Below are 24,012 nucleotides of genomic sequence, written 5' to 3' on the forward strand. Positions count from 1 at the left end.
GAGAAAAACACTATCTTCTGCATTTACATTTTTTGACCCTTTTATTTTACATATTTATGCGGAGAAACCACCCCCAGGATCAGAGCCCTAGCTGCACCGGCTCTGCCTGCTGTACTTACGGTCGCTGACCTGGCAGCATAAAACTCCGTGAGCTTTACCCCTTGACCCCAGGGAGTCGCCACGTTTCGACTTGCGCAAGGGATGACGCCCACCGGATTTGAACCTAGACCAGCTGCCTAGTGGCCTAGGTCCCATCTCACTACGCCAAACCCCTTTGGGGGACATTTTTTGACTTCTCTAAAATGTGCATATTGGTTGAAATAGCTCTATCTGAACACTGCGAAAGTGCATCAGGTGAGCCTGTGGAGACCACCCTATTGCTGCATAACGTGTTGGACCAATTACATTTTAGCTAGCAGCCCGCTTTCTGGGTTACCTATTGTAAAATTTCTTGAAAGGAAACAGAATTTGGAAAGACATCCCGAATGGTTTACAAACACCAGCGATATGTAACATTAATGATCATGCAATCTGGTCGGGATCAGACTAACACCAGCCTGCCAATAAAAAAAAGAAGAGTTTTTCATCAGACTGGTTGATGCTATTTTAGCATTTTTACTTTTTCGATTTGGCAACCGAATCCGACTAGTCAGAGAGTAAACTTGATAGTTCAAGCAAATTTTCTAAAGGTGGGTATGTAGGAATCATAAACAGTTATAGACTTGTTTTCACAGAAAACCTCATGACTTTGACTTTGACTTTGCCTTTGTCATGAAAAAGATGTTTTCATCATTGTACATTAGTGGTAACACAATCAAACAATAGCTAACGCCCAAGATATATTTCAACAAAATGGTCCCAAGAAGTTACTGAAAAACACGAGTCTATTTTTCAAAACATATGGGGTAAAAACACCCCTGAATTTTCACTGCTTCTATGGGAATTGTCATCGCCTATATTTCAAACTCCAAAGGCATCCTATCTACTTGAGCATTTAAAAACAATCAATAAATGATGGGTTCACTGTCACCATGCCACTACCTTTCAGAAAACTTGACAAAACAAGTTGATTACAAATTTGAACAGTATATTGATCCATGTTTTTCTCTAATTTCTCTTCCCATGTTTCCTACTCTATGAAGTTCCACTCTACAGAATACATGATCAATGAAAGTCAAAAGCAAAATTATCCACAAAAGGGAGAGGGGTTCAAAACGAGAATCTTGCAACCTCCTCATCTTCGCCATCATCTTCCTCTTCCATGTCGGAGATAATCTCAAAATCTTCCTCTTCCTCCCCATCTTCCTCTTCAACTTCCTCTTCCTCTTCCTCTTCTTTCTTCTTCAAACCAGTGCTTAAGACCACAGTCTCACCTCCTGTCTTCTCCATGTCCTTCCTCAACCTCTCCATGTTTGCACGTTGACGCTCTTCCTCCAACCGCTGCTTCTCAGCTCGTCTCTTATCAAGATCAACCCTGCAAAAGAAAATCACTTGCCAATCAGAGGATATCCTAAATGCAGGCACACTAATTTGACAGAAGAAACATCACAGATTTGTACTTGTAGCTCTCCATGTACTCCTCTGCACTAGCTTCTATGGCCTTGAAGAATTTGTCAACTCCTTCACCATCTCGTGCTGACACTCCCACAGACTTGAGGTTTCTGTAGAACTCATCGAGCACCAGAGAAAGGCTTCTACTCAAAGTTGATGTATAAGACGAATCGGACTCTAGTGCAGCATGAAATACGTCAAAATCTTGCATCCACTGAATGGTGACAACATTGACAATGTCAGAAGAAAGAAAAAAAGTTAGCACTCTCGTTACACGGTTATGCCATTTCAAAAAACCAGAAGCTACCAAGTGCAAAAAACTGCAGCATTCTTTGAAGAATAAAACTAGGAAATTTCTACACAGGGACACATAAGATCATGATACATCCTAGGGTTGCAAATGGGTTGGATCCAGGAAGAAGAATTTGCAAAATTTGGCTGTCCCACATCCGAACAGACCCGACTCCCCAATGTATTTTGGGATCCGAAACCCGACCTGTTTGCATCCCTAGCACATCTTAAAAGCCACCAAACTAGAAGTACAAGTACCTCCAAAGCAAACTCATGTCGAGCCACATCGATTTTGTTAAATGTTAACACAAACGGCAAACGTGTTTTGTAGACAATGCTGCAAGCATAGAGCATGTTGCTCATGAAAGTCACAGGATTTGTTGAGCGAGGAGTGTCAATGACATATGCAATCACCGTAGGAAACGTTGATGCAAAAGCTTCAGTAATTATGGCCCCTGAAGCTGACCAAGTGAATATTTCAATCTGACCAGGAGTGTCAACAAGAACATAATCCAATTGATCCGCTCGCTTCTCAATAACTGATATCACCTATTACATAATCCAATAAAGCATAAATATGCATCTGAAAGATGTAAATAAACATGGCTGAGAAAACAACAGGTAACCAGCAAAATATAGGTCATTTAAGTTGATACCTCATCAAACTTTGTGGAAAACAGATTTAGTGAGGTAAGAATACCACCATTTGGCCCAAGATTGAACTCCTTCATTACTTCTTTATATTTAACGGTGTCTCGTATATCAATATTAGCACCAAATGGAAGGGACATGACTGCTGGATCAAGATTTAAGACATATCCCCGGATATTTGATGCATGGGTATGTCCAACCAAGCGATGCAACAGAGTGGTTTTTCCACTTCCTGAATGAGTACAGAGACAGTATTGCCTGTATTACCATCATCTGGAAAGCTAATTGATATCTCTGCCAAAACTTCATATTCACGAAAAACAATTAAGCAAGAAAAAATCATGGAACACATTCTGTCAGGAACTATACCTGCCATCCCAATAACTATAATAATAACGGGTTTTCTCTTGAAGTTAATTGATGAAGTTCCAGCTCCGGCAGATGATGTCTCCCCAATATGCAACTTTCCTATTGAGTGTGCAATGTCCTCATCAGCAGGTTTGGCCTTCAGATAACAATAAAAAGCCAACAAAAATCAGACTTCCATATACATATCATGTAAGGAAGATGTAAAACAAAAATGATGGTCTATAGACTCTATACAAATCAAAAGATGAAGTGTTTTAGGCTTCTACTAGACTCTATACAAATCAAAAGATGAAGTGTTTTAGGCTTCTACCCCATCATTTGGTGGATTTTCCATCTCCATTTGATCCTTCTAAATATTTGGCACCTCCGGTTATTCCTGTAAATGGAAGTAAAATAATGTTGATATGCAAAATCAAGTGAAGAAGCTATCCTAAAATCATAGTCATAGATATAGGTGACATTTTGAAAATATAGCAATAACATAGCTGTAAATTCATAAAAAAATATTAAAGGCAAAATATCAGAAATGTATATATATCATAATATTATTGCAATATTATCACGATATTATGAGTTACATTTTACTTTTTTACTTATTTTCTATATTTTAACTACAATTTTCTTCTTGCATTACATTTTTTACTTATTTCTTTTATTATATGTGTACTTTATTATCTAATGTTATTTTTCTTACTTAATTTATACTATTTCTATAGTTTTTAAAATTTAAGCAGCAAGTTTTTCCTGCAATTTTCCCAAGATTTATCAACTAAACCTACAATAACGTGAGAAATTGCCTTGCCGAGATATAGCCGAGACCGATATTTGAGACTATGCCTAAAATAATGAGAAAATGTAGTTCCAAGCTAAATTGTGTTTGAAAATGCCTTAAGGGAATATTTGTTTCAGCCCAAAACGAGTGAAAGTGGACCGGTGAAATGATGGTACGGGTATTTTTGTGACACAACTTTTCCGCTGTCTGGAGTGGTGTGTAACAGACATGCCCTAATATAATAAATCAAATGAAAGAAGAGAAGATAACACAACATATTTTCAGTTATTAAGACTTGTACAAAATTATCCAAAAACAAAAAAGACTTGCACAAATGTATAACGGCTTCCATAAGTACAAGGTCAAAGGTTGTCAAACTAGGAAGCGGAAACGGAAAGTGGAAAACGATAAGGGAAGCCAGAAGCGATGCATTTTAAAATGTATAGGAAGTGGGAAGCGAGGAATAAAAAAACAATATAAGAATTGAATGAAAATCGAAATGGAACACAAATAAAAACAGTTTTATGATCTTTAGTGTAAGAATTAAATTTTTAACAAACTTTAAAAATGATGACTCTGCACATAGAAGTGAGTGAAAAGCATAAGAAGAAACACATAAAAACATGAAAAATAGAGTGAGAGAACATATAAGAAGAATAGATAAAGCGTGTGAAAAGCATAAAAGAAATGTGGGAGAATTGAGATTCTCATCAAGTTTCGAAAGGGAGGAGTATCGCACTTCCAAAACAAGTTTCAGGGAAGCGGGCTTTCCACCTATCTAAGAAGCTTTCAGTAACTCTGGATCAACCTAATACACAATCATAATGCATAAAACACACACTTTAGGGATGTAAACCACATATGTTCGTCAAACCATTTGCATGGAAGTAAAAATGATTGTAAAGATGCAACCTATGAACCACTAAACTAAACAAGGAAATCAATCGGTAACCTTAGTTACAGTTGCATGATCAATAATTATGTCAAACATATTTGACTTTATGAAATATGTTTTCTAACAAAATTTCACTTTACAAACATATTCCTTTATGAAATTAGTACAAAATTATTTGGGTTATTTCTCAGTATTCACGATGGTCAGACCAAGTAGGCAAACTTATAACACACATCACCAATGAACACTATTTTAGTACTTGTTTCACTCTAGCAGTCAAAAGCGCTAGGCGGTGCCTAGTCGGTAGACCCCTAAAAAGACTAGTCGAGGACTAGGTGAGACTAGTCGGTACCCCAATTAAAATATAAAATAGTACGAAAAATATATAATAAAAACATGTTTAATTCTTTACTAATAAGATGTTTTCATTACACAAGTACAAAATTACACATGCTTTCACAAAATATATTAATATACATATATATAATTGTATACATACACAAACATATATATATATATATATTTCAATTATTCATACCATATTCAGTATAATCAACAAAATATGCTTTCAACCTTTCACAGAAGCACAATAACACATACATATATAAATAACATATTACATAATTCATAATACTAAACATGCTTTCAGGCTTTTATAGAAAAAATCATCAGAAACAAAGTAACACACACACAAACACACACACACACACACACACACACACACACACACACACACATATATATATATATATATATATATATATAAACATAATCAATTAAAATTAATTGTGCATGCTTTCAATGTTTCACAGAAAAAATCCCAAAAGCAAAGTAGTACACACACATATATAAATAAATAATAATAACTAAGCATGTTTTCATGATTTCACATAACAAATCACATAAACACACGGACATATATATAATTATAGTATACAAAAAATAACAAAATATAAATAAGAATAATAAATGACTAAACTGGTGCCTAGTCGGCAAAATTAGTACATTTTAAGGTACCCACCTAGGAATTGCAAAACCTAAGCATTTTACTTGAGCCTAGACCGACTAGGCAGACTAGTCGGTGCCTAGTCGAGGCTTTTGACTACATAGGTTTCACATGAAAAATACTAGTGCCAATGATTTCAGACAACAAACAACCATCTTGTCTACCATACACTTTAAGGGTCAAGACATATGAGATGACCTCTCTTGGGAAGAAGGAAAGATTGTTAGATAACTTGTTTAAGTGATTAAAAATGTGGCAAGTAGAGTGTCATCTACATTGTCATTGAGTCATGTAATTCAAATTCCAACAAAATCTACTAGAAGAGCCTAGCTCTCAAGGTTAACCACTATCAACGCACAATGCTACTCTTGAAATCAAGAGGAAGAGTTGTAGATGGTGAGAATAAACTCTCTCTCTCAGCATGAGAAAAAGTAAACACCATCCTAAAATGAGGGGAGAAGTCTTATGGAATCGCCGGAGACAGTGGGAGCGCAGGAGCAGTGGTGTTTGAGGCTAGGGCTTTGGGGGAGCCCGAAAATTATTATAAGTAAACCAAGTTGCTGCCTCAGCTCCAATTTTAGGGAAATTACCATTTAATATTTCATCGGGTATAGGTAGGACCCAAAATTCAGGTTTATGAACCGGCCCCTACCCGTATCCCTCTAAAACTTCAAATTAAATGTTCGATCCGAGACCAGATCCATACATATTTTTCGATCCCACTAGAACTTGTAGTTTGAATACAAAATGGCTCATGCAAAATGGGTTTGACCCAGATCGTTCACTGGTTGATAGGTCTTGGTGCCGAAGGACTTTGGATCCACCAGGCCCCACACGGTTACTACGTAGACCCGCTTGGTGGTTAGAACCACAGTGACAAAAGTTTAAAACAGCAATTTCTCGACTATGAATTTCTTGTGAGATTTTCAGGAAAAACATTTGAGTTTTTATCAGCAAAATCTCGGGAAAATAAATAACTTCTAAAAAAACAAAAATAAAAAATAAAAAATAAAAAATAAAATGAAAACAAATTGATTACACAATTAAATTTTACATGTAAAGAAAAAATAAAATATATTTTCAATTCCAATATCATATCTAAGAAGTATCCAGTATTAACCATCAACCATCAAAATGATAGGGGGCAAAGATGCGAGTATACTTGCAGCATGCCAACAAAATGACATTGGGTAAAGATGCTTCTTCGTAGGAGTTTCAATGTAATTACAGATAGGTGATAATCCGATCAACAAGCAGTACATCATGGCATGAAGAAGTATCATTTCAACAAGAAAAAAAGGAAAAACGATGAAAAGAAATGACCAAAATCTTAGACCAAAACCCACACAAATTAGAAGCAAAATAGGAAGCAACCATTCACAATTTTGAAAGCCCCACTTACGCTAGAGGGAGAGAGAGTGATTAACATCCTGTCCCATTCATGCAAGTCTTCCACAAAACTTTTGAAGTGGTTGAGTCTTTTCAAATTGCAAACCACGGTTGAAACTGGCATGGAAAGAGCCACATATATTTACCCAAAACCTGTCATAACTCTTCTTCATGTTATGCAAATTTTCACAACTCATCTTGTTTTTGTAGACAAGTAGGTGCATCAAAAAATCGTTTTTCTGCATAATACTATCACCCAAATCATCCCATTTTTTCTGGAAAAGAAAACATCCCCTAACAATAGTAAGAAAATCACCAATGTTTTCGTTCCTATCATATCCTTCTAGGCAAAACTAAAACTAGTCATGAACTGAAAATCCATAAAGGACGAAGGCCCCATCACTCTCGTAGTAACCAACAACTTAAATGAGATAAGGCTTTGTTTCTGGTGGTTCTTCACCGAAACAATGGCAGTAATAACAGAGAGATAGAGAGAAGAGAGTTGGGACTTACCGGTCAGCTACCGCACCGCTGCCACCCTCCGACGCCTCACGCAGCCACGCTACACCGGAAAACCTCACCGCCAGCAGCTAGGGTTACGTCGTTAAGAGGCACGGAAAGGAGAAGGGAATAGGTACAGTCGGGCAGGGGGGGGGGGGGGGGGGGGCTGGGTGTCTTGTTAAAAAAAACCCCAAACAAATGAAACAAAGTAAAAAGCAAAAGTTAATTTCGAGATAAATTAAAAATACTGCGATATTTTGGAGATAAATAGTCACAAAAGATAACTTCGCGATCTCGCAAAAATAATGAAGTTTTTATCGTTTCCTGGATTTCTGGCGATATTTGTCACACTAACTTAGAAGTTAGAGCCCAGTCTAGGTCATATGCAAAAATCTGACCTACTGCGCTTTTTTTCCATGGACAGTCCAAGGGAAAAACACCCCTCAAATGACCGACCTCACATCGGTTGGCCTTTGGTTGATAAAACCCTTGAGGTCCCCTTGCCCAGCTTAGACCTTGCGGCAAAAGATGCCACCCGTTGGTTTTGAACTTGTGACTTTCTGTCAACTTTGGTGACATACACAAGTTGCGCCTACCAAATGAGTGGGTCTAGTGTGCATTTTTTTACACAAAAAATGACATCCTTTCAAGACCAAGGGGTCATTTGGTTGACATGGTTACTAGAAAACCAGGGTTTGAGTTTGCCAAAAACCAGGTTTTTTAACTTGTCAGTTTGGGTGACCAAAAACCTAAAAATAATAATAATAAAAAAAAAAGACTAGCCATTTTTCGGCCAGGATGGCATCGCCCGGCAAGGGCGGCCGCATCTCAGTCATTTCTCGACTGATGCAGGGATGTCAAAAATCTAGAAAAAGAAAAAAATTAAAAATCTCACAAACCATCGGTTGGAATTGACTAGAATGGTGTCGCCCACCTTGAATGACACCATCCCAGCCATTTTCCAACTGGTGGGTTGTCGGAAAATGGTCAAATGACAATGAAATAAAAATAAAAAAAAGAAATATTTTCCTAGTTTTTTTTACAAAAACTTGATTTCAAAATCAGGTTTAGGTGTCACCCAAATAACACCAAAACCTGGTTTTGAGCCTAAAAATGGGCTTACACCAAGAACCCTGGTTTTTGGTGTCATTCAAACGGTATCTAAGGAACAATGTTTAGTGAGATCTAAAAGAGTAAGCTTCACAAAAAATAAAAACTTTTGCCAAATAAAAGATAACAATAAACAATGCCTTACTTAAGAATCAATAATAAACAATTAAATACAACAACAACAACAACAACAACTACGCCTTCATCCCAAAACAATTGGGGTCAGCGATATGAACCAAAAAAGAAATTCATTTTGGGTCTTCCACATGAATCCTTTTCCTCCAATCATTTCTATCCAACGCCATGTCCTCGGTGAGGTTCAAAGCATTCATATCCTTTCCTATCATCTCCATCCAAGTCTTCCTAGGCCTACCCCGACCTCTTTTAACTAATATATTTTCCCATTTCTCCAACCTTCTAACTGGAGCATCATTAGGCCTTCGCCGAATATGTCCAAACCACCGTAAACGATTCTCTCGCATCTTATTTTCAATGGGTGCAACACCTACCTTCTTACGTATCTCTTCGTTCCGAATCTTATCTTTTATTGTATTTCCACACATCCATCTAAGCATCCGCATATCAGCTACACTCATTTTTTGAATATGATGTCTCTTGGCAGCCCAACATTCCGTACCATATAGTAAAGTGGGTCTAATAGTCGTCCTATAAAACTTTCCCTTCAACCGCAATGGCATTCTATGATCACACAACACTCCAGTAGCACTTTTCCATTTCATCCACCCAACCTTTATCCTATGATTTACATCTCCATCAATTTCTCCATACTTTTGAATGATGGATCCCAAATATTTGAAATAATCATTCACCGGTATATCTTGCTCACCAAGCTTCACTACACTCCCATCACTACTTCGTTGCTTACTAAACCGACATTCCATATATTCAGTCTTACTCTTACTCAACTTAAAACCTCTAGCTTCCAATGTTTGTCTCCATAATTCTAACTTAGCATTAACCCCAGCTCTAGACTCATCAATCAAAACAATATCATCAGCAAACAACATACACCACGGTACATTTTCTTGAATTGATCTCGTAAGCTCATCCATCACTATTGCAAATAGGAAAGGGCTTAAAGCAGATCCTTGATGTAACCCAACCGTTATCGGGAAATTGGTTGTCACCCCTCCACAAGTGCGGACATTGGTTACTACTCCTTCATACATATCTTTAATTATACTAATGTACTTGAGAGAAACACCTTTCTTCATCATTGTCCACCAGAGAACGTCCCTAGGTACTCTATCGTATGCCTTCTCTAAATCAATAAAAACCATATGCAAATCTTTGTTCCTCTCTCTATATCTTTCAATAAGTTGTCTAAGAAGATGTATAGCTTCCATAGTTGATCTTTCAGGCATAAAACCAAATTGATTCTCCGATATCATGACAACCTTCCTCAACCTAGACTCAATCACCCTTTCCCAAAGTTTCATAGTATGACTCATGAGTTTTATACCACGATAGTTTGTGCAATCTTGTATATCACCCTTATTCTTATATAAAGGCACCAAAGTACTCTTCATCCACTCATTAGGCATCTTATTTGTTCGCCAAATCAAGTTAAAAAGATTTGTCAACCATTCTAAACCTTTCTCTCCCAAGCATTTTCAAGCCTCGATAGGTATACCATCTGGGCCAATTGCCCTTCTTGATTTCATTTTCTTCAAAGCCTCTGCAATTTCTTTCTTTTGAATCTTGCGCATGAAGTCACGATTTATCTCATGAAAAGGAATGGAGAAGTCTCCAAGATCTTGAGCATGACTATCATTAAATAGCTTATCAAAATAATCTTTCCATCTCTCCTTAATCTCCTCATCTTTGACTAAAACCCTTTGCGTTTCATCTTTGATACATCTAACCATACCCAAATCCTTCGATTTCCTATCTCTCATCTTTGCAAGCCTATAAATATCCTTCTCGCCTTCTTTGGTATCCAACTTGTCATAAACCTCCTTATATACCTTAGCCCTCGCGTTTCGAACAACTTTTTTAGCTTCCTTCTTTGCTATCATATACTTCTCCAAATTCTCATTATCACGACTCTTACTTAGATTTCTATAACACTCTCTTTTAACCTTAATAGCTAATTTGACATCCTCGTTCCACCATGATGTATCCTTACCTAGTGGTGCACCGCCTTTAGACTCACCCAATACCTCCTTAGCTACTTTTCTCATACCACCCGCTATCTTATTCCACATTGATTCTGAATCCTCCTCGAGACACCAATCAACTTCCTTAACTACCTGCTCTACAAACATTCCTTGTTTAGCTCCTTTCAGTGCCCACCACTTAATTCTAGGATCTATCCTATGTCTATCCCTTTTGCGGCATTGTCTAATTCTAAGATCTAAAATTAAGACTCTATGTTGTGTAGCTACACTTTCTCCTGGTATAACCTTACAATCGATGCAACAACCCCTATCTCTCTTTCTAAGTAGGAAAAAATCTATCTGACTCGTATTAACCCCACTTTTAAATGTTACTAGGTGAGACTCCCTCTTCCTAAACCAAGTGTTTGCTAAGATCATATCATAGGACAAACAAAATTCTAAAATCCTTTCTCCACTTTCATTTCTTTCTCCTATACCATAGCCTCCATGGATATTCTCAAATCCATCCCTACTAATGCCTACATGTCCATTAAGGTCACCGCCGATGAAAAGCTTTTCTCCATAAGATGTCTCTTGTACTACTCCATCTAAATCTTCCCAAAATTGATGCTTAATGGAATCATCTAAACCTACTTGAGGTGCATAAACACTAATAATATTAATAATATCCGTACCTAATACTAATTTAATAAGTAAAATTCTATCACCCTTCCTACGGACCTCAACTACATTATCTATAAACTGACGACTCATAACAATCCCTACTCCATTCCTATTCCTATTTATTCCTGTATACCAAATCTTATATCCCCAAGGTTCTATCACTTTAGCTTTCTCACCTACCCATTTGGTCTCTTGAAGACATAAAATATCAATCTTTCTCCTACACATAACATCTACTAACTCTACCAATTTACCAGTTAAAGACCCTATGTTCCAAGTGGCTAACCTAATTTTATGGTCTTGGACTAACTTCTTTACCCCCACCCGTCCAACAAAGTGAGGGAACCCTTGCCTATTTGACACCACACCCGGGCGCCGGTGTGACGCGTCGCTTCTGGGCGACGACCTAGCAACCCTTGCACATTTATCACTGCCTCCGGGCCTAGAGAGTACAGCGCGTCGCTCAGTAGGGAACGCCCCAACGAAATTCTCATATTGGTTCATTTTTATAGGATATGACAAAGTTTTTATGTTGGCTGTCACAGGCCTACCGCAACCCTCCTTCTTTATCCGGGCTTGGGACCGGCCGTGTATAACTACACAGGCGGAGTATAAACAATTAAATATTAAATAAAAAATTAAAAATAATTACAAGCAATGACTATAATTTAATAATTAAATGATGACCATTTAACCATAAAACAAGAAATAATAACAACTAATACCACATAAACAAATAAATTAGCCCCAAGGGGCCTCGTCTAACCCGATGGGGCCTAGGCTGCCGGGCGGGCGGTTTAAGTTCAAATATTATGGGCGTCACTCTCTTGCACCAGCCGAAGCAAGGCAACTCCTTGAGGGCGAGGGGTAAGCGAGCCCACAGGACTAAGTCTCCCATCTTAAGAGCAGTTTCTTCGCGTAATAAATCAAAAAAAAAAAAAGTGTGAACTATAAAGAGAAAAATGCTACCTCTATTGACAAGAAAATGACAAAATGAAAGAGAACGAGAATGCACTCATTAATTTCATTGCGAATGGGTTAGGTTACCAGGATCTGACCCATATCGAACTTGATAGGATCAGTGTTTTGTGAAAGAAAGAAAGAGCCCTGTTTAGAATCCAGGTCGAACCCAAAAAAATCAGTTAGTATATGGAGCTTGGTATGGTTTGTGAAATTTATACCAGATCTGGGTCTAACACTAACATCTGTACCAAAACTTCAAAAAAAGATCAGGTGCAATGTGATTGCACACTTTTATTGTGCTGCTGCACTTGATCACCCTCCATCTTGGGGGATAAAGCCTGTCAGTTGTGAGGCCAAAAAACTGATGGAGGGCTATCAGGTGCAGCGGCACACTGAAAGTGTGCAATCACATTGCACCTGGTCCTCCCTCCAAAACTTCCGGGGATCCATCTGTCCCTGCCCACTGATGGACATTGAACAATGGTGTCAACAAAGGGTGACGCTCTTCTTCCTGCTTGCCACACTATGGCACGTCTGGAAGCCGGAAAATCAATGTTGTCAGTATCGGAATCGTTGGGCCACCGATTCAGCTGTATCGTTCTGTATCGGCCCACAAATAATAAAAAATCATTATGTATCAATCACAACGTAACATGTATTATATTAAAATAACATTAAAAATATTTTTTGGTATTTTTTATATTTATTAAAAAAATAACTGATTCAGGCCTGCAATGTATCGAAATTCTGCCGATACAGGCCGATACGCAAAACAGTCAGCAAGTTGGAAAAGACAAGTGACGACTTTTCATTCATGCTAAACAATAAAAAGTTTTTTGAAAGGAAAAAATTTCTATTTTGTGTAGATTTTGACAAAAAAGTTTTTCTCCATAATTTTTCCCATAATTGGAGGGCAGCTCCCACCCTGATCAAAACACCGACATTTTCCAACTTTCTCGTTAAAACACTAGCATTTTTTCAACTCAGTTTTCTCATAATACACAAACAAGAGAGAAATTTTCATAAAAGAACATTCTTATAGGCGAAATTTTCTTCCCCACTGGGACTTTTTTCTGCTTCCAAACGTGTTCTATGTGTCTTAAGTTTTGATGTAGGACATGAGTGAGATATGTTTGGGTCTAGGATCTGTTTGGATTCATTTGAACTTTTTTGTTCTTTTTAAAATTAGATTTAATTGGATATTTAGCATTCAATTGGATTTTTTATTATAGTTAGTTATCGGATCTATCTTGCATCCGTAATAGGATTAGGTTTGTGTGTGTGTGTGTGTGTGTTTCAAATGCTCATTGTAGATGCATCGAAGGGTGGTTGATGGAAAATTGATACTTTTATCAATTACTGAAATTTGTTTTATTAGACATCCATAGTAGTCTAGCGTAGCATAATAGCAGTAGTTGATAACGCAGTTGATCCCTGCAACCTCGGTGGGAGGTTGCATCAGGTTTACACCATCCTCTCCTTGGCAAATCGCTTCCACTCATCCCCCATGTCACCTCTATCTTCATACCCCTCCTTGGAATTTCATTGATGCAAGTTGTTTTAATCAAATCAAACTTCATATCTACGCCATTTATTTAGTAAGGATCACCAATTAAATCGCTAAAATCTGACTTGTGTGCAGGTTTTTTTGGTGATTCAAAAATCAACAGTTGACAAAGCATAAAGCTTTGTATTTTAAAAATTCATATTTTTTTTAAAGAAAACATGACCCAAGGGTGAGTTCTTATTAAATTGACCATGCTGAATTCATTTATAAGGCCTAATTTGATAAAAACCAATTTGCATTGCAAGATTTAAGAGGGGCGTATGAAGATGGGGGATGACATAGGAGATGATGAGTGGAACCGCTCCAACTTAAGTCATGATATTTTCCAAACATTGTTGGTTTCTGGAACATTGTTATAAGTTATGTCTTATGTATGATTCCTGTCTAAAGCTTATGCAGATCTAGTAATAAGCTCACTGCATACTTGGCAAGCCTTGAAGTAGGACAGCCATCCCTTCTGTCCGTCCCAACTTCCCATTAAGAAGCTAGGGGCGTGTATGAAGTGCTTTCTTCTTATTGCATGCCGTGATGCTGGTAGAGACAATTTATAGCATATGGAAAAGAGGATAATCAATCACCACATTTTTCATTCAGTTTTAGTAAATCAAGACAAACGCCTTCAAATAATTTGTAGAAATTTTCACAATGTGAAGATTAAATGGAATAAAGAATGTTTGAAATGAAACTAAAAACCACATGGCAAGCCTAAAGCATTAAAGTTAAACCCCACCATCTCACAAAAAGATATAAAATAAATTTAATTTACATATGGTAGTCTGTTCAAATTCCTCCATTTTTGTCCTTCACGTGAGGGATCCAAGAACAACCACCACCACTGCTTAATTGACACCAAGTCATGCTTATCTTTCTCATAAAAGGTGGTGCTCAACCATTCCTAAAGGCACTTCAGTGATTGTCCAACAATGCGTTCACTTTGCATACAGAGTGTTTTGGTCATGACAAACTTGCACCAAGTAATGAGGGTTGTAGACTCAGTTCAGCTTTCATCGTGCTCTGCATGCATCTGAAACGGCTTATCTGCGTTTGAGGTTTTATGCTTGGGAGGTTTAGAAGATCTTGTTGCAGAGGAACCCTTGTGCTTCTTGCGTCTGGATGTCTTTGGTGGGATTTCACATGAAGAGGAGCAAACAAGCATGTCAGGGCCCTGTTGAAGTAGCTCAGCGGGTTGCTGAAACTCTGCATATTTCCAACCATAAATTAGCAATAGTATTAGCTCACAATAATATCTTTGGCGTTCCTTAAATCAAAAGAAACAAATTCATTTAAACCTACAGCTACTTTCTTATGTACAATAGTACTTGCTGTTTGGCCTAGTCCACGCCAAGCACATGATACAATATGTACTAAATAAAGAAAATTTAGATTCCCCCAAACGCTTTGGCCTAGTTCCTTACATACCCAAGGTTTGAAGAATACCATATTGCCAAACTCCACCTACTGTTTCCCAGTTTCCATCATTCATTCCAAATAACACCACAAAGTACCTTTCCATCAGTAGAACTGAGTGGAAAAGGTAAAGTTGTAACTGAATTTACTATGTTACTCGGTACTCGTTTTAGTGTTTGCATCTATTGATGATTTCTTATCTTTTTTTAAAAGGGTATATAAATTGAATAGGTAAAGCAACAAAGATCTGCGGGTTAACCGTAAAAACCAAAGAGGGGGTTATTCGGGATGGGGAGGGACAAGTTTTACTAAGTGGTAGAAGGCAATGCAGATTGTCCATAAACAACAGGCAAATTAGACTCTAGTTTCGAGATTGTAACTTCTGTTCAGAATTTGATATGCTTCAGTTCAGATGATACATGATTCAGATGCTAAATCTATATTTTTGAAGTTATGTCTAATCTACACCATCAATCAGTTTCATTATCTAAAAAGCTAGATTGACATGTACATTGATTGATCGAAAGCATAGAGTATGGAATGGATCATAACAATTACAAGGAATCTACTTTGTCGACTTTTCAACGTGTAGTATGGCAAGACAAAAGCTTTTTTGGAGCACAAAGGATAGAGAAAATTTTCATTTCAAGAACGTGTTGTGAAGGATAGAGAGGTATATCAGCTCACGGTTTACCATTGAATACCTTTTGTAGGTGCTGCAAAGAAAGTAAGAGTATAGTGGTACGTTGATCTTTTTTACGGTGTTGGAAGTGTTTCTTCGCCAATTTCTCCTACATCCATAGTAAACACAACTAAACTGCAACCATCCTATTAACTATGTCACCTGTACGTGTGCGGGTACGGGTACGGAGGGTACGAAATGGCAATTCCAAAAAATGTGAGTATGGGGACAGGGCTAAATATATATTTAAAATATATATTACATATTTAAAATATATATTACATATTTAAAATATATATTATATATTGAAAATATAATATATAATATAATATAATATAGGATAATATAGGACACGACAAATGCCATGTCCAGGTACCAGTACCCGTGTCGACACAGGCACGACACCCTAAGTGCTGTGTCGCGGTAACATAGCCTATTAATCAACAAGTACCCTCCAATGAAAAGTAAATTATAAATGTCATAAAGACCATGTCTATAATAAAGGACTTTTCTTCCTCAACAACATTGGGGTTGAAAGGCTAGAGCACATCTACTTTATTGACTTTATTCACTGTCCAGAGTTTCGAGTCACCTAAACTCCACAAGTAATAGGCATAATTGTGTCTTTGTTACCAAGAGTTTGGAGACATAGGATTACATCCATTCCTTGGGAATATGTTTCCTACCAGTTGACACTAACCATAGAAAGAGTGAAATCTTCATGAATTTGGAAATCGAGCAAGAGCCTACTGTGCAAGCAAAACAACCCAGCTGATATGCTATGTAACACTGACTCTTCTAACAAGTTAATGCACCTGTGTCACAACCACACCAATGCGGGTGTGACACTTGGACATGGGTTCCTTTGTGTCAGTTGAAGTCAACCACACTGAGGTCCATTTCTGTTCAAGTTTTTTGAAATTATCGTGTCGCGCCCTCTGCACCTGCACCCGCACCTATGTGACAGCTGATATGTTTTAACGATAGACTACTTATCTCAACTTTCATTATGTTATTTTTTAATTTATAGCCTACTGGGTGAATATAACATTTCAACTTAACTCAAAGGTCAACTCAAAGTAATTAAGGAAGAAAAACACAATTCACTTACCATCAGATGTCCAAGATGACACATCCCTTTGTCCAAAGTTGGCCAATGATGTTGATGAGAATTCAGGGGCCGTCTTAAACCCGTTCATCTTCATAGTTTAAAAAGAATCATTAAGTACAAAATAAACTATAAGAAATATATGTAGAGGATACAGCAATGGTAATGTCTACACGGAACCCTGATCAGTTATTGAACATATTGTAGGGTTTTGTTGATTTGTCAGGACATCAACTAAAAGCTAATAATGCAAAGGACATGGCTAAGTCCTTTAACTGGAGTTCCATGAACTTGGTCAATTTCACTTGACAGAAAAATATAATTAGAACATCAATTCTATTGTTTGCATGTGTTCCTTGTTCATAGTAATAGAATGGAGCTCTATATGTCTAGTAACATGTCCAGTGAAATCTGAAACGTACATATTCTTTTGCAGCATCTGTTTTTACTTTTTACTGCCCTCATTTGGAGTGTGTCAAAGATATAATTTTTTCGCCAATGTAGGGGCCTCATTACGATCCCCAAAGTTCTGGGTCACCCAAAACCCATTGAACTCCTTTCAGGCTTTAATTATGCAGATACAAGATGGGGTAACATGTCAATAAATCTTTTTAGTAAACCTTCTTGTTAGCATCCCCTTAAAGAAAAAAAGTAAAAGAAAATGAAACTCTTTCTTTTGCATACCCAACTAGGAGCATTCATGGATGAGACATCCAAACCTATATGTGCCACATGCTTCACATCTGTGGGATACCCTATTTCCATTTCATGCTCTTTGTAATCTGCAGGCAAAAAATCAATGTAAAACCATAAAACCATCAATAGGTCTTTAACATCACTACATCCATCAATGAATCAATCTTGGCAATGAAATACAATACCAAAAATTTGTGATATGTATTTGAACCCCTTGAAGAACCCCTTCATCTTGGTCCCCATGATTAAAGGTCTTTTCAACCAACTAAACGCTGGCCATGAGGGGAAAAGAAAAAATTAACACATGCATTAAGATTCCTTCATTTTCTCTAAAAAGCAAACAAAAAAGATGCCAGATGAAAAATTCAAGAAAAAGAAAAAGAAAAAGAAAAAGCAAGCAATACCTTCTTTGAAAGCTACCCAAGAAGCAAACTTACTCCAACAAGCTCCCATTGTCAATCATCTTCAAAAGATGATGGTTGCACATAGTAGAATCTTATGTTTATGAATCAAAGAAGAAGATTAGAATAAAGAGAATGATAAAACAAAAATCACCCAAAGAAAGAAATGCTATGAAGAAACAGAGATGGTGATCATTCTGTCACAGAAAAGAGAGATGGAGGGAGGGAAGGGAGCACGCAGAGAGGATCAAACAGAGTATCTGAAACGGATTGGTATGAGAAAAATCAACGTTCACATGGGGTTTTGACTGAGTTCTGCTATAACCACCACGAGCAATCATCAGGGGAGCGACCAAAACGCTCTGTCTCTGGTTTCTCTCTCCTCTTTCTCTCTCTAGATGCTCTATTTCTGGTAGGGGCTCTCAGGGCATGGAAAAAAACGGGGCTGAAATGTTTGAAATAGCAACTTCTAAATTAGATAAGCTTCCATTTCATTGTTAAGAAACAAGCGACACAGATCACCAAAATCTATAGAGAGAGAGAGAGAGAGAGACGGGGTCGTTGTGTCGTGCTGTCATCTATTGAGCCAGCAAATCTTTTCAGCCTTTTCTTTGATGCCATTGGTTTGATGATTTCTTTGTCAAGGCCTCCAGGCTGTTTTCATCCTTGAGGGTATATGTTTTTAATTCCATTACCTTGTATTTGGATGCGTTCATTACAGTCAAGGGGGGGGGGGGGGGGGGGGGATAAGCAATAAGCGAACAAACCAAATAAGGGGATTTGCAGTCTTATCATCCCCTACCATCTAACATGATGAACTAAGTTTTTGGCAAAATATGATTAGCAGACGAAAATGGGTCTTTAAATTAATATTTTAAGACCTCCAGGCTGTTTTTTGGAAATCGGTAAGGCATTGTGCATTTTACATAAGGCAATTAATATTTTAACCAGAGCACTTGCTAAACGGGTTGTGATCCTGCCGAAAATTGCATCAATGGCAAGATAAGTTCGAGGGCCTCTAAATAATTGCCAATCCAATCTAATCTTAAATCCCGCCAACACCCTTTGTGGGATCTGTTACCCGGCTTCCCGTTTATCTCACATTACCAAAAATGGCTTACTTGGAGTTCTTGATTCTGCAACGGGGCTCAACAAAGAAGCCTTGGTCCTATTGTATTTACGGAGAGGTAAAATATTTTAAAAATTCAAAAATCAAAATTTTAGATATGAAGGAGATTTTGTAGAATTGTTAGGTATTTCAAAAAAAACATGCAATTTTTTGCAAGGACAGTACGATAATTTTTGGTTAATCTGATTTTCTACCAAAACCCCAAACACGAGATGGGGCCTAGGCCGTTTGATGGGCAGCCCAGGTTCAAATCCCATGGGCCATACTAATCCAAAGGTTTGGCTTAGTGGGATGGGGCCTAGGCCGTTTGATGGGCAGCCTAGGTTCAAATCCCATGGGCGGTCACCCCTCTGCGTAAGCAGAAGCTTGGCTACTTCTTGGGGTCAAGGGGTAAGCCCTTAGAGTTTTACACTGACAAGACAGCGACCATAAGTATGGCAGGTTGAGCCAGTTATGTTAGGTCTTTGCGCTTAAAGAAAAACACTAAAAATATATTAAGAATGACATCCAAAACTAAATTTAATACGTGTAAAATTTAAGGAAATTAAAAATAAATTAGTATATGTTATGCTCAGTAAAAGCGTAGATTAAAAACGAAGTCACACATCTAGTTATCTAGATTTTCCTGGCAAAGCAAAATCTCACAATATATTAACAAATTTGCTTTTCTCAATAAAATCTTGTAAAGTATGTGTTATTTAAATTTTAAAAATACATAAAAGTATACAACATTAAAAATATAAAAATCTCTAAAAAAAGATAAATAGTTCATTAACATTCTCACAATATCATGATAAAAAATGAAGTATTTTCAAAGTAGATGATATTTTGAACCTATGTTTTTTAGATTATTTTGGTTTCAAAATTTTCATCATAAAATAGTGAGATTTTTCAAAAAACTGCCTGATATTTGTGATTAAGAAGAGATTTTTAGGCAAACTTTTTTAGAAAAAAGTGATAAACTTTAAGTATAGAAACCATTCATGCCAACATATGCACAGACAACTGCAATTAAGGAGAACACCCAATAAATGATCAAACAAGAGAAGTAATTAAGGAGAAACACCCGGTAAATCATATAAGATAGAAGAAAAGGTATTAGCAGTGGTCTCATATATTGTAGAACTTTGTAATAGTATCATCATGCAATACAGGGACCAAAGAAATCAGAAAAAAAAATCACAATCAAAATTTCACTACTGAATGTGAAAATAAAGTGAAAACACATTAAAGCTAAGCTAATGTTTGATCTTTTTTTGCATGTTGCGGTCATAACAAAGGCTCAAAAAGCAAGAAAAATAGAAAAAAGAAACGTTTACACAGAAAAATCTATGCCATCAAAGTGCCGAACAAGAAATACATATATTTCGTGGATGTGTGCACCAAGTAGAATCAGTCTGCAAATACAACTATAGCATCAAAAGATATATTGAAACAAAAATGACAGTTAACCGTTAAATTCATAAATCCCAACCTTATTTTTCTCATATGCAGTTCAGATAACAAAAAGATCAAAAACCCGAGTTGATACTTGTAACACCAAGTTTCATACTTAAAGAAATAATAAGTATAAAAAGGATATACTCCCACTGATCCCACGGGAATCAATGAATCATACCATGTGCCATGCAGTTAAACAACAAAATGCAATGCACTAAAATCTAAAAACTAATTAACAAAAGATGATCCAAAAAATATAAACTATTTTTAGCATTATAAAAGAATTAATCACCCTTAACAGGACATAAACGAAAAACTGATTCGCTCCATCATACATGCACTAAATACCATATAAAAAGAAAAATGCCAAATCCCAATTTGAGCATCACCTCAAACCGTGACTGTAAACAGCCAAAAGCAATACTCTGAGATTCAACCAGTGAAAAGGTTTCCCGTATAGGCTATGAGAAGAGAGAGGTAATAGGTTTCTTATTACTTCTTAAAGATGGAAGAGGGGCATTCGTGTGCCAAAATAATATGCTTTAGAAACTTTTTAAAATTTACATATAGGTTTTGTTGGGTTCCAATGTTATTTTGAAATTCTCATGAAATTTTGTAATAAGCCCCCGACACGCAAAGAGAGAGAGAGAGAGAGAGAGGATCATACCCCAAGTTAGGAGAAACAGTTTAGAGAGAGAGAGAGAGGATCACGTCCCTAGTTGGGGGGAACAGTTTAGAGAGAGAGAGAGAGAGAGAGGTTGCGGTAACTGCTCTTGTATGGAGAACTCAGAAAAGAAAAATAAATATTAAAAAAATTATCATTGGCTGCTTGAAAATAGCAGCTTGTTTGAAGTGGTTGCTATTGTGACATTCTATATAAAAGAGATCAGTTAAATATATAATGTTTTTTTAATAGCCAAGTTGGGGTAATTAGGTAGACCCCACCAGTTATACAACTGTAACATTGGGTTTTGAACTTTTTTACAGAAAAAAAAAAGCATTGTTTCAGATCTCGAACTAATATGATTGCAACAAAACAAATTGTTTCAAAGCTAGCTAGAAACAATAGCCCCAAGGGGGGTTGGCGTAGTGGGGGTAGGGTCTTGGCCGCCAGACAGGCAGTAAAGGTTTGAACGTATTTTACGAGCTTGAATGTAAGCCAAGCCACTGGCGGGATTGGCTTGTTTCTCAGCCCTACCTTCCACATGGCATTTGTTTCACATTTTTTGGTTTTTTAGAGGTATTTGGTCTTCTAAGTTATCCTCAAATATATAATGTCTTCACACCAGATTTCAGACATCCAAATGACCATAATAGCTGTACAAAAAAATGTAAAAAAGCTTTTGGATATTCTTGTATAATAATAAGAGTAGCAGTCTCAAGTTTTTATCAAGTGAAGCAAGCTCATTTAAGTTCCAAACCTTACGCTTCACGTGGTCTCAAAATCCAGGCACTAATGATTAATATAATGTTATTTAAAATTGCTAAATGAAATTTGGAATCATAATAGTATATTTTTATATTCAACTTGCTTTTCCTAGTTTGTTTATCTTGTGGTATCCATAGTTTCGATGGCCTGTCGTACCCTGCAATCTGACTCATGTTCCAGTAGTGTATGCCTCAATTGAGTTGCCCTCAACATCCCAACACAAAGTGACGTGCACTAGCTGCTCCTACCAGACAAGCGCAGCTCCCGTTGGTAAAGCGCTTTACATTTACTCTGTCTTTTCTCGTGAAAAAACGATCAGTTTATATATATACATAGTGAGAGAGAGAAAGTAAACCCGTATATATCATCAAACGCATACGTCGGACGTGCACGTGTCGTTGATCGCGTGCATCAATATTGAAAAGGCCTTTTAGCAGTGGTCGCTCTCACCACTGAAAGTTCTTTTTTCCGCCTAGGGCGGTGCTCAAAAACTGCCGCTAATGCCTGTCTTTTTTACATACATGATGCTCCTTTGAGGAAAACCTGTTGACCTTACAGATTTTCCTCTCTTCTCTCTCTATATTTTTATCAATCTTGTTTATGCATCAATAGGTCGTACTGGCTTAAAACCCGAAGGCTAGGACCCTGCTCCTGGGGCTTATGCTACGTGTTTGCTTGCGCATAGAAGAATCTAACTTTGATTGTCCATCTAGTAGTCAAGGCCCCCACCCCACTAGCGTGGTCGATCGTATAGCCACCTGTAAGGCTTGTCTACTGGAAAGTCCGCCAACTTGATCATAAAAACAAAAAAGAAAGTTGATTACTCTCTCTCTCTCTCTCTCTCTCTCTCTCTATATATATATATATATATATATATATGGAGGTGATATATGAGAGGTTATGTTAGACAGCTTAGTTGTAGTTAAAATGTAGAGTGCCTTTCTCACAAGGGCTTCGGTAATCTGGTAGGGGCTACTTTTTGTGAAAATGAAACAAGCCAATCCTATATATATTAGCTGAGTAGGAAGACTTGGAACTCCGACTGATTTGCACCCTACTTACAGAACCTGGCAACAATGAGTCAATGATGATTGCTAGTGGGCTTTAAAAGGTTTAGGTTCATGATATGCTTTAGTCTAACCGATGCTTATCGGGATGTCAAGGGGTCGGATTTGGATGTAAAAAGATAAAACTGAATCAGATCTGACCTAATCAGATTTGAATTCGGATTCAGAATCCGATGAAACAAGTTAAAACCGAATCCGGATCCGAATAGCATAAAACCTGATATTTACACTTAATCAAGTTTGGGTTTTAGTTGGATTCAGATTTTAATCAGATTCGGATAGGGTTTCAATGAAAAACTCAATAACGAACCTGAATCCAATTTTTAATCGGATCCAGATTTGGCTACTGAATCTGACTAATCGGATTCAGATTTGGGTATTACTGTTATCAGAAGAGACATCTCCACTTTTTCTCATATATATATATATATATATATATATATATATATATATATATATATATATATATATATATATATATATATATATATATATATTTGTTGCAACTGGTAGGGTGCAGGTAGCCGACTCAGATTATGTCTTTTTTAGGCTGGGCGGGGTCACCGTCACCCAAGCCCACCAATGAAAGATACCTGCACACTTGGTGAGAGTCTAACCTGGGACGATGGGGTCAGCACCTTCTCCCCAAGTCTGCTACCACTTGGGCAACCTAATTCAGATTATGTCAGGTCACGAAAAAAGAATCCCAAACCTGACCCATATAATTTGTTGTTTAAAATGTATATTTAAACCATAAAATACTTTGGTCTGTCGGGTAGAGTCG

The 24,012-nt window shown here is 37.1% G+C and overlaps 2 protein-coding genes across 2 annotated transcripts; both read right to left on the reverse strand.

The window, feature by feature from the left end:
• Positions 1 to 1,022: 1,022 nt before the first annotated feature.
• LOC149844381 (GPN-loop GTPase QQT2-like) lies at positions 1,023 to 7,574 on the reverse strand. The gene is made up of 7 exons (XM_089994370.1): positions 7,438 to 7,574; positions 3,173 to 3,238; positions 2,863 to 2,998; positions 2,499 to 2,725; positions 2,101 to 2,391; positions 1,560 to 1,765; positions 1,023 to 1,474 (listed from the first exon to the last, which is right to left on the reverse strand). Exons 2-7 carry the CDS (start codon positions 3,200 to 3,202, stop codon positions 1,210 to 1,212), a joined length of 1,155 nt encoding a protein of 384 aa, XP_089850496.1. The 5' UTR covers positions 3,203 to 3,238; positions 7,438 to 7,574; the 3' UTR covers positions 1,023 to 1,209.
• Positions 7,575 to 14,866: 7,292 nt separating this feature from the next.
• LOC149844382 (CRIB domain-containing protein RIC6-like) lies at positions 14,867 to 18,005 on the reverse strand. The gene is made up of 4 exons (XM_089997138.1): positions 17,948 to 18,005; positions 17,751 to 17,848; positions 17,070 to 17,157; positions 14,867 to 15,066 (listed from the first exon to the last, which is right to left on the reverse strand). Exons 1-4 carry the CDS (start codon positions 18,003 to 18,005, stop codon positions 14,867 to 14,869), a joined length of 444 nt encoding a protein of 147 aa, XP_089853264.1.
• Positions 18,006 to 24,012: the final 6,007 nt, after the last annotated feature.

The sequence above is a fragment of the Nuphar pumila genome, chromosome 2 (genome assembly GCF_984573655.1).
Source record: "Nuphar pumila chromosome 2, dmNupPumi1.hap1.1, whole genome shotgun sequence".
Taxonomy (NCBI): domain Eukaryota; kingdom Viridiplantae; phylum Streptophyta; class Magnoliopsida; order Nymphaeales; family Nymphaeaceae; genus Nuphar; species Nuphar pumila.

Bases quoted from the DNA above. Each gene is read 5' to 3' on its own strand.
- LOC149844381 (XM_089994370.1), bottom strand. From the start codon at position 3,202: ATGGAGATGGAAAATCCACCAAATGATGGG. The intron at 1,766-2,100 runs GTACTTGTACTT...GTCACCATTCAG, and splicing joins GACATGAGTTTGCTTTGGAG to TGGATGCAAGATTTTGACGT. The intron at 1,475-1,559 runs GTACAAATCTGT...TTTCTTTTGCAG, and splicing joins GAGTACATGGAGAGCTACAA to GGTTGATCTTGATAAGAGAC.
- LOC149844382 (XM_089997138.1), bottom strand. From the start codon at position 18,005: ATGGGGACCAAGATGAAGGGGTTCTTCAAGGGGTTCAAATACATATCA. The intron at 17,849-17,947 runs GTATTGTATTTC...TTTTGCCTGCAG, and splicing joins ATACATATCACAAATTTTTG to ATTACAAAGAGCATGAAATG. The intron at 15,067-17,069 runs GTAAGTGAATTG...GGAAATATGCAG, and splicing joins GTCATCTTGGACATCTGATG to AGTTTCAGCAACCCGCTGAG.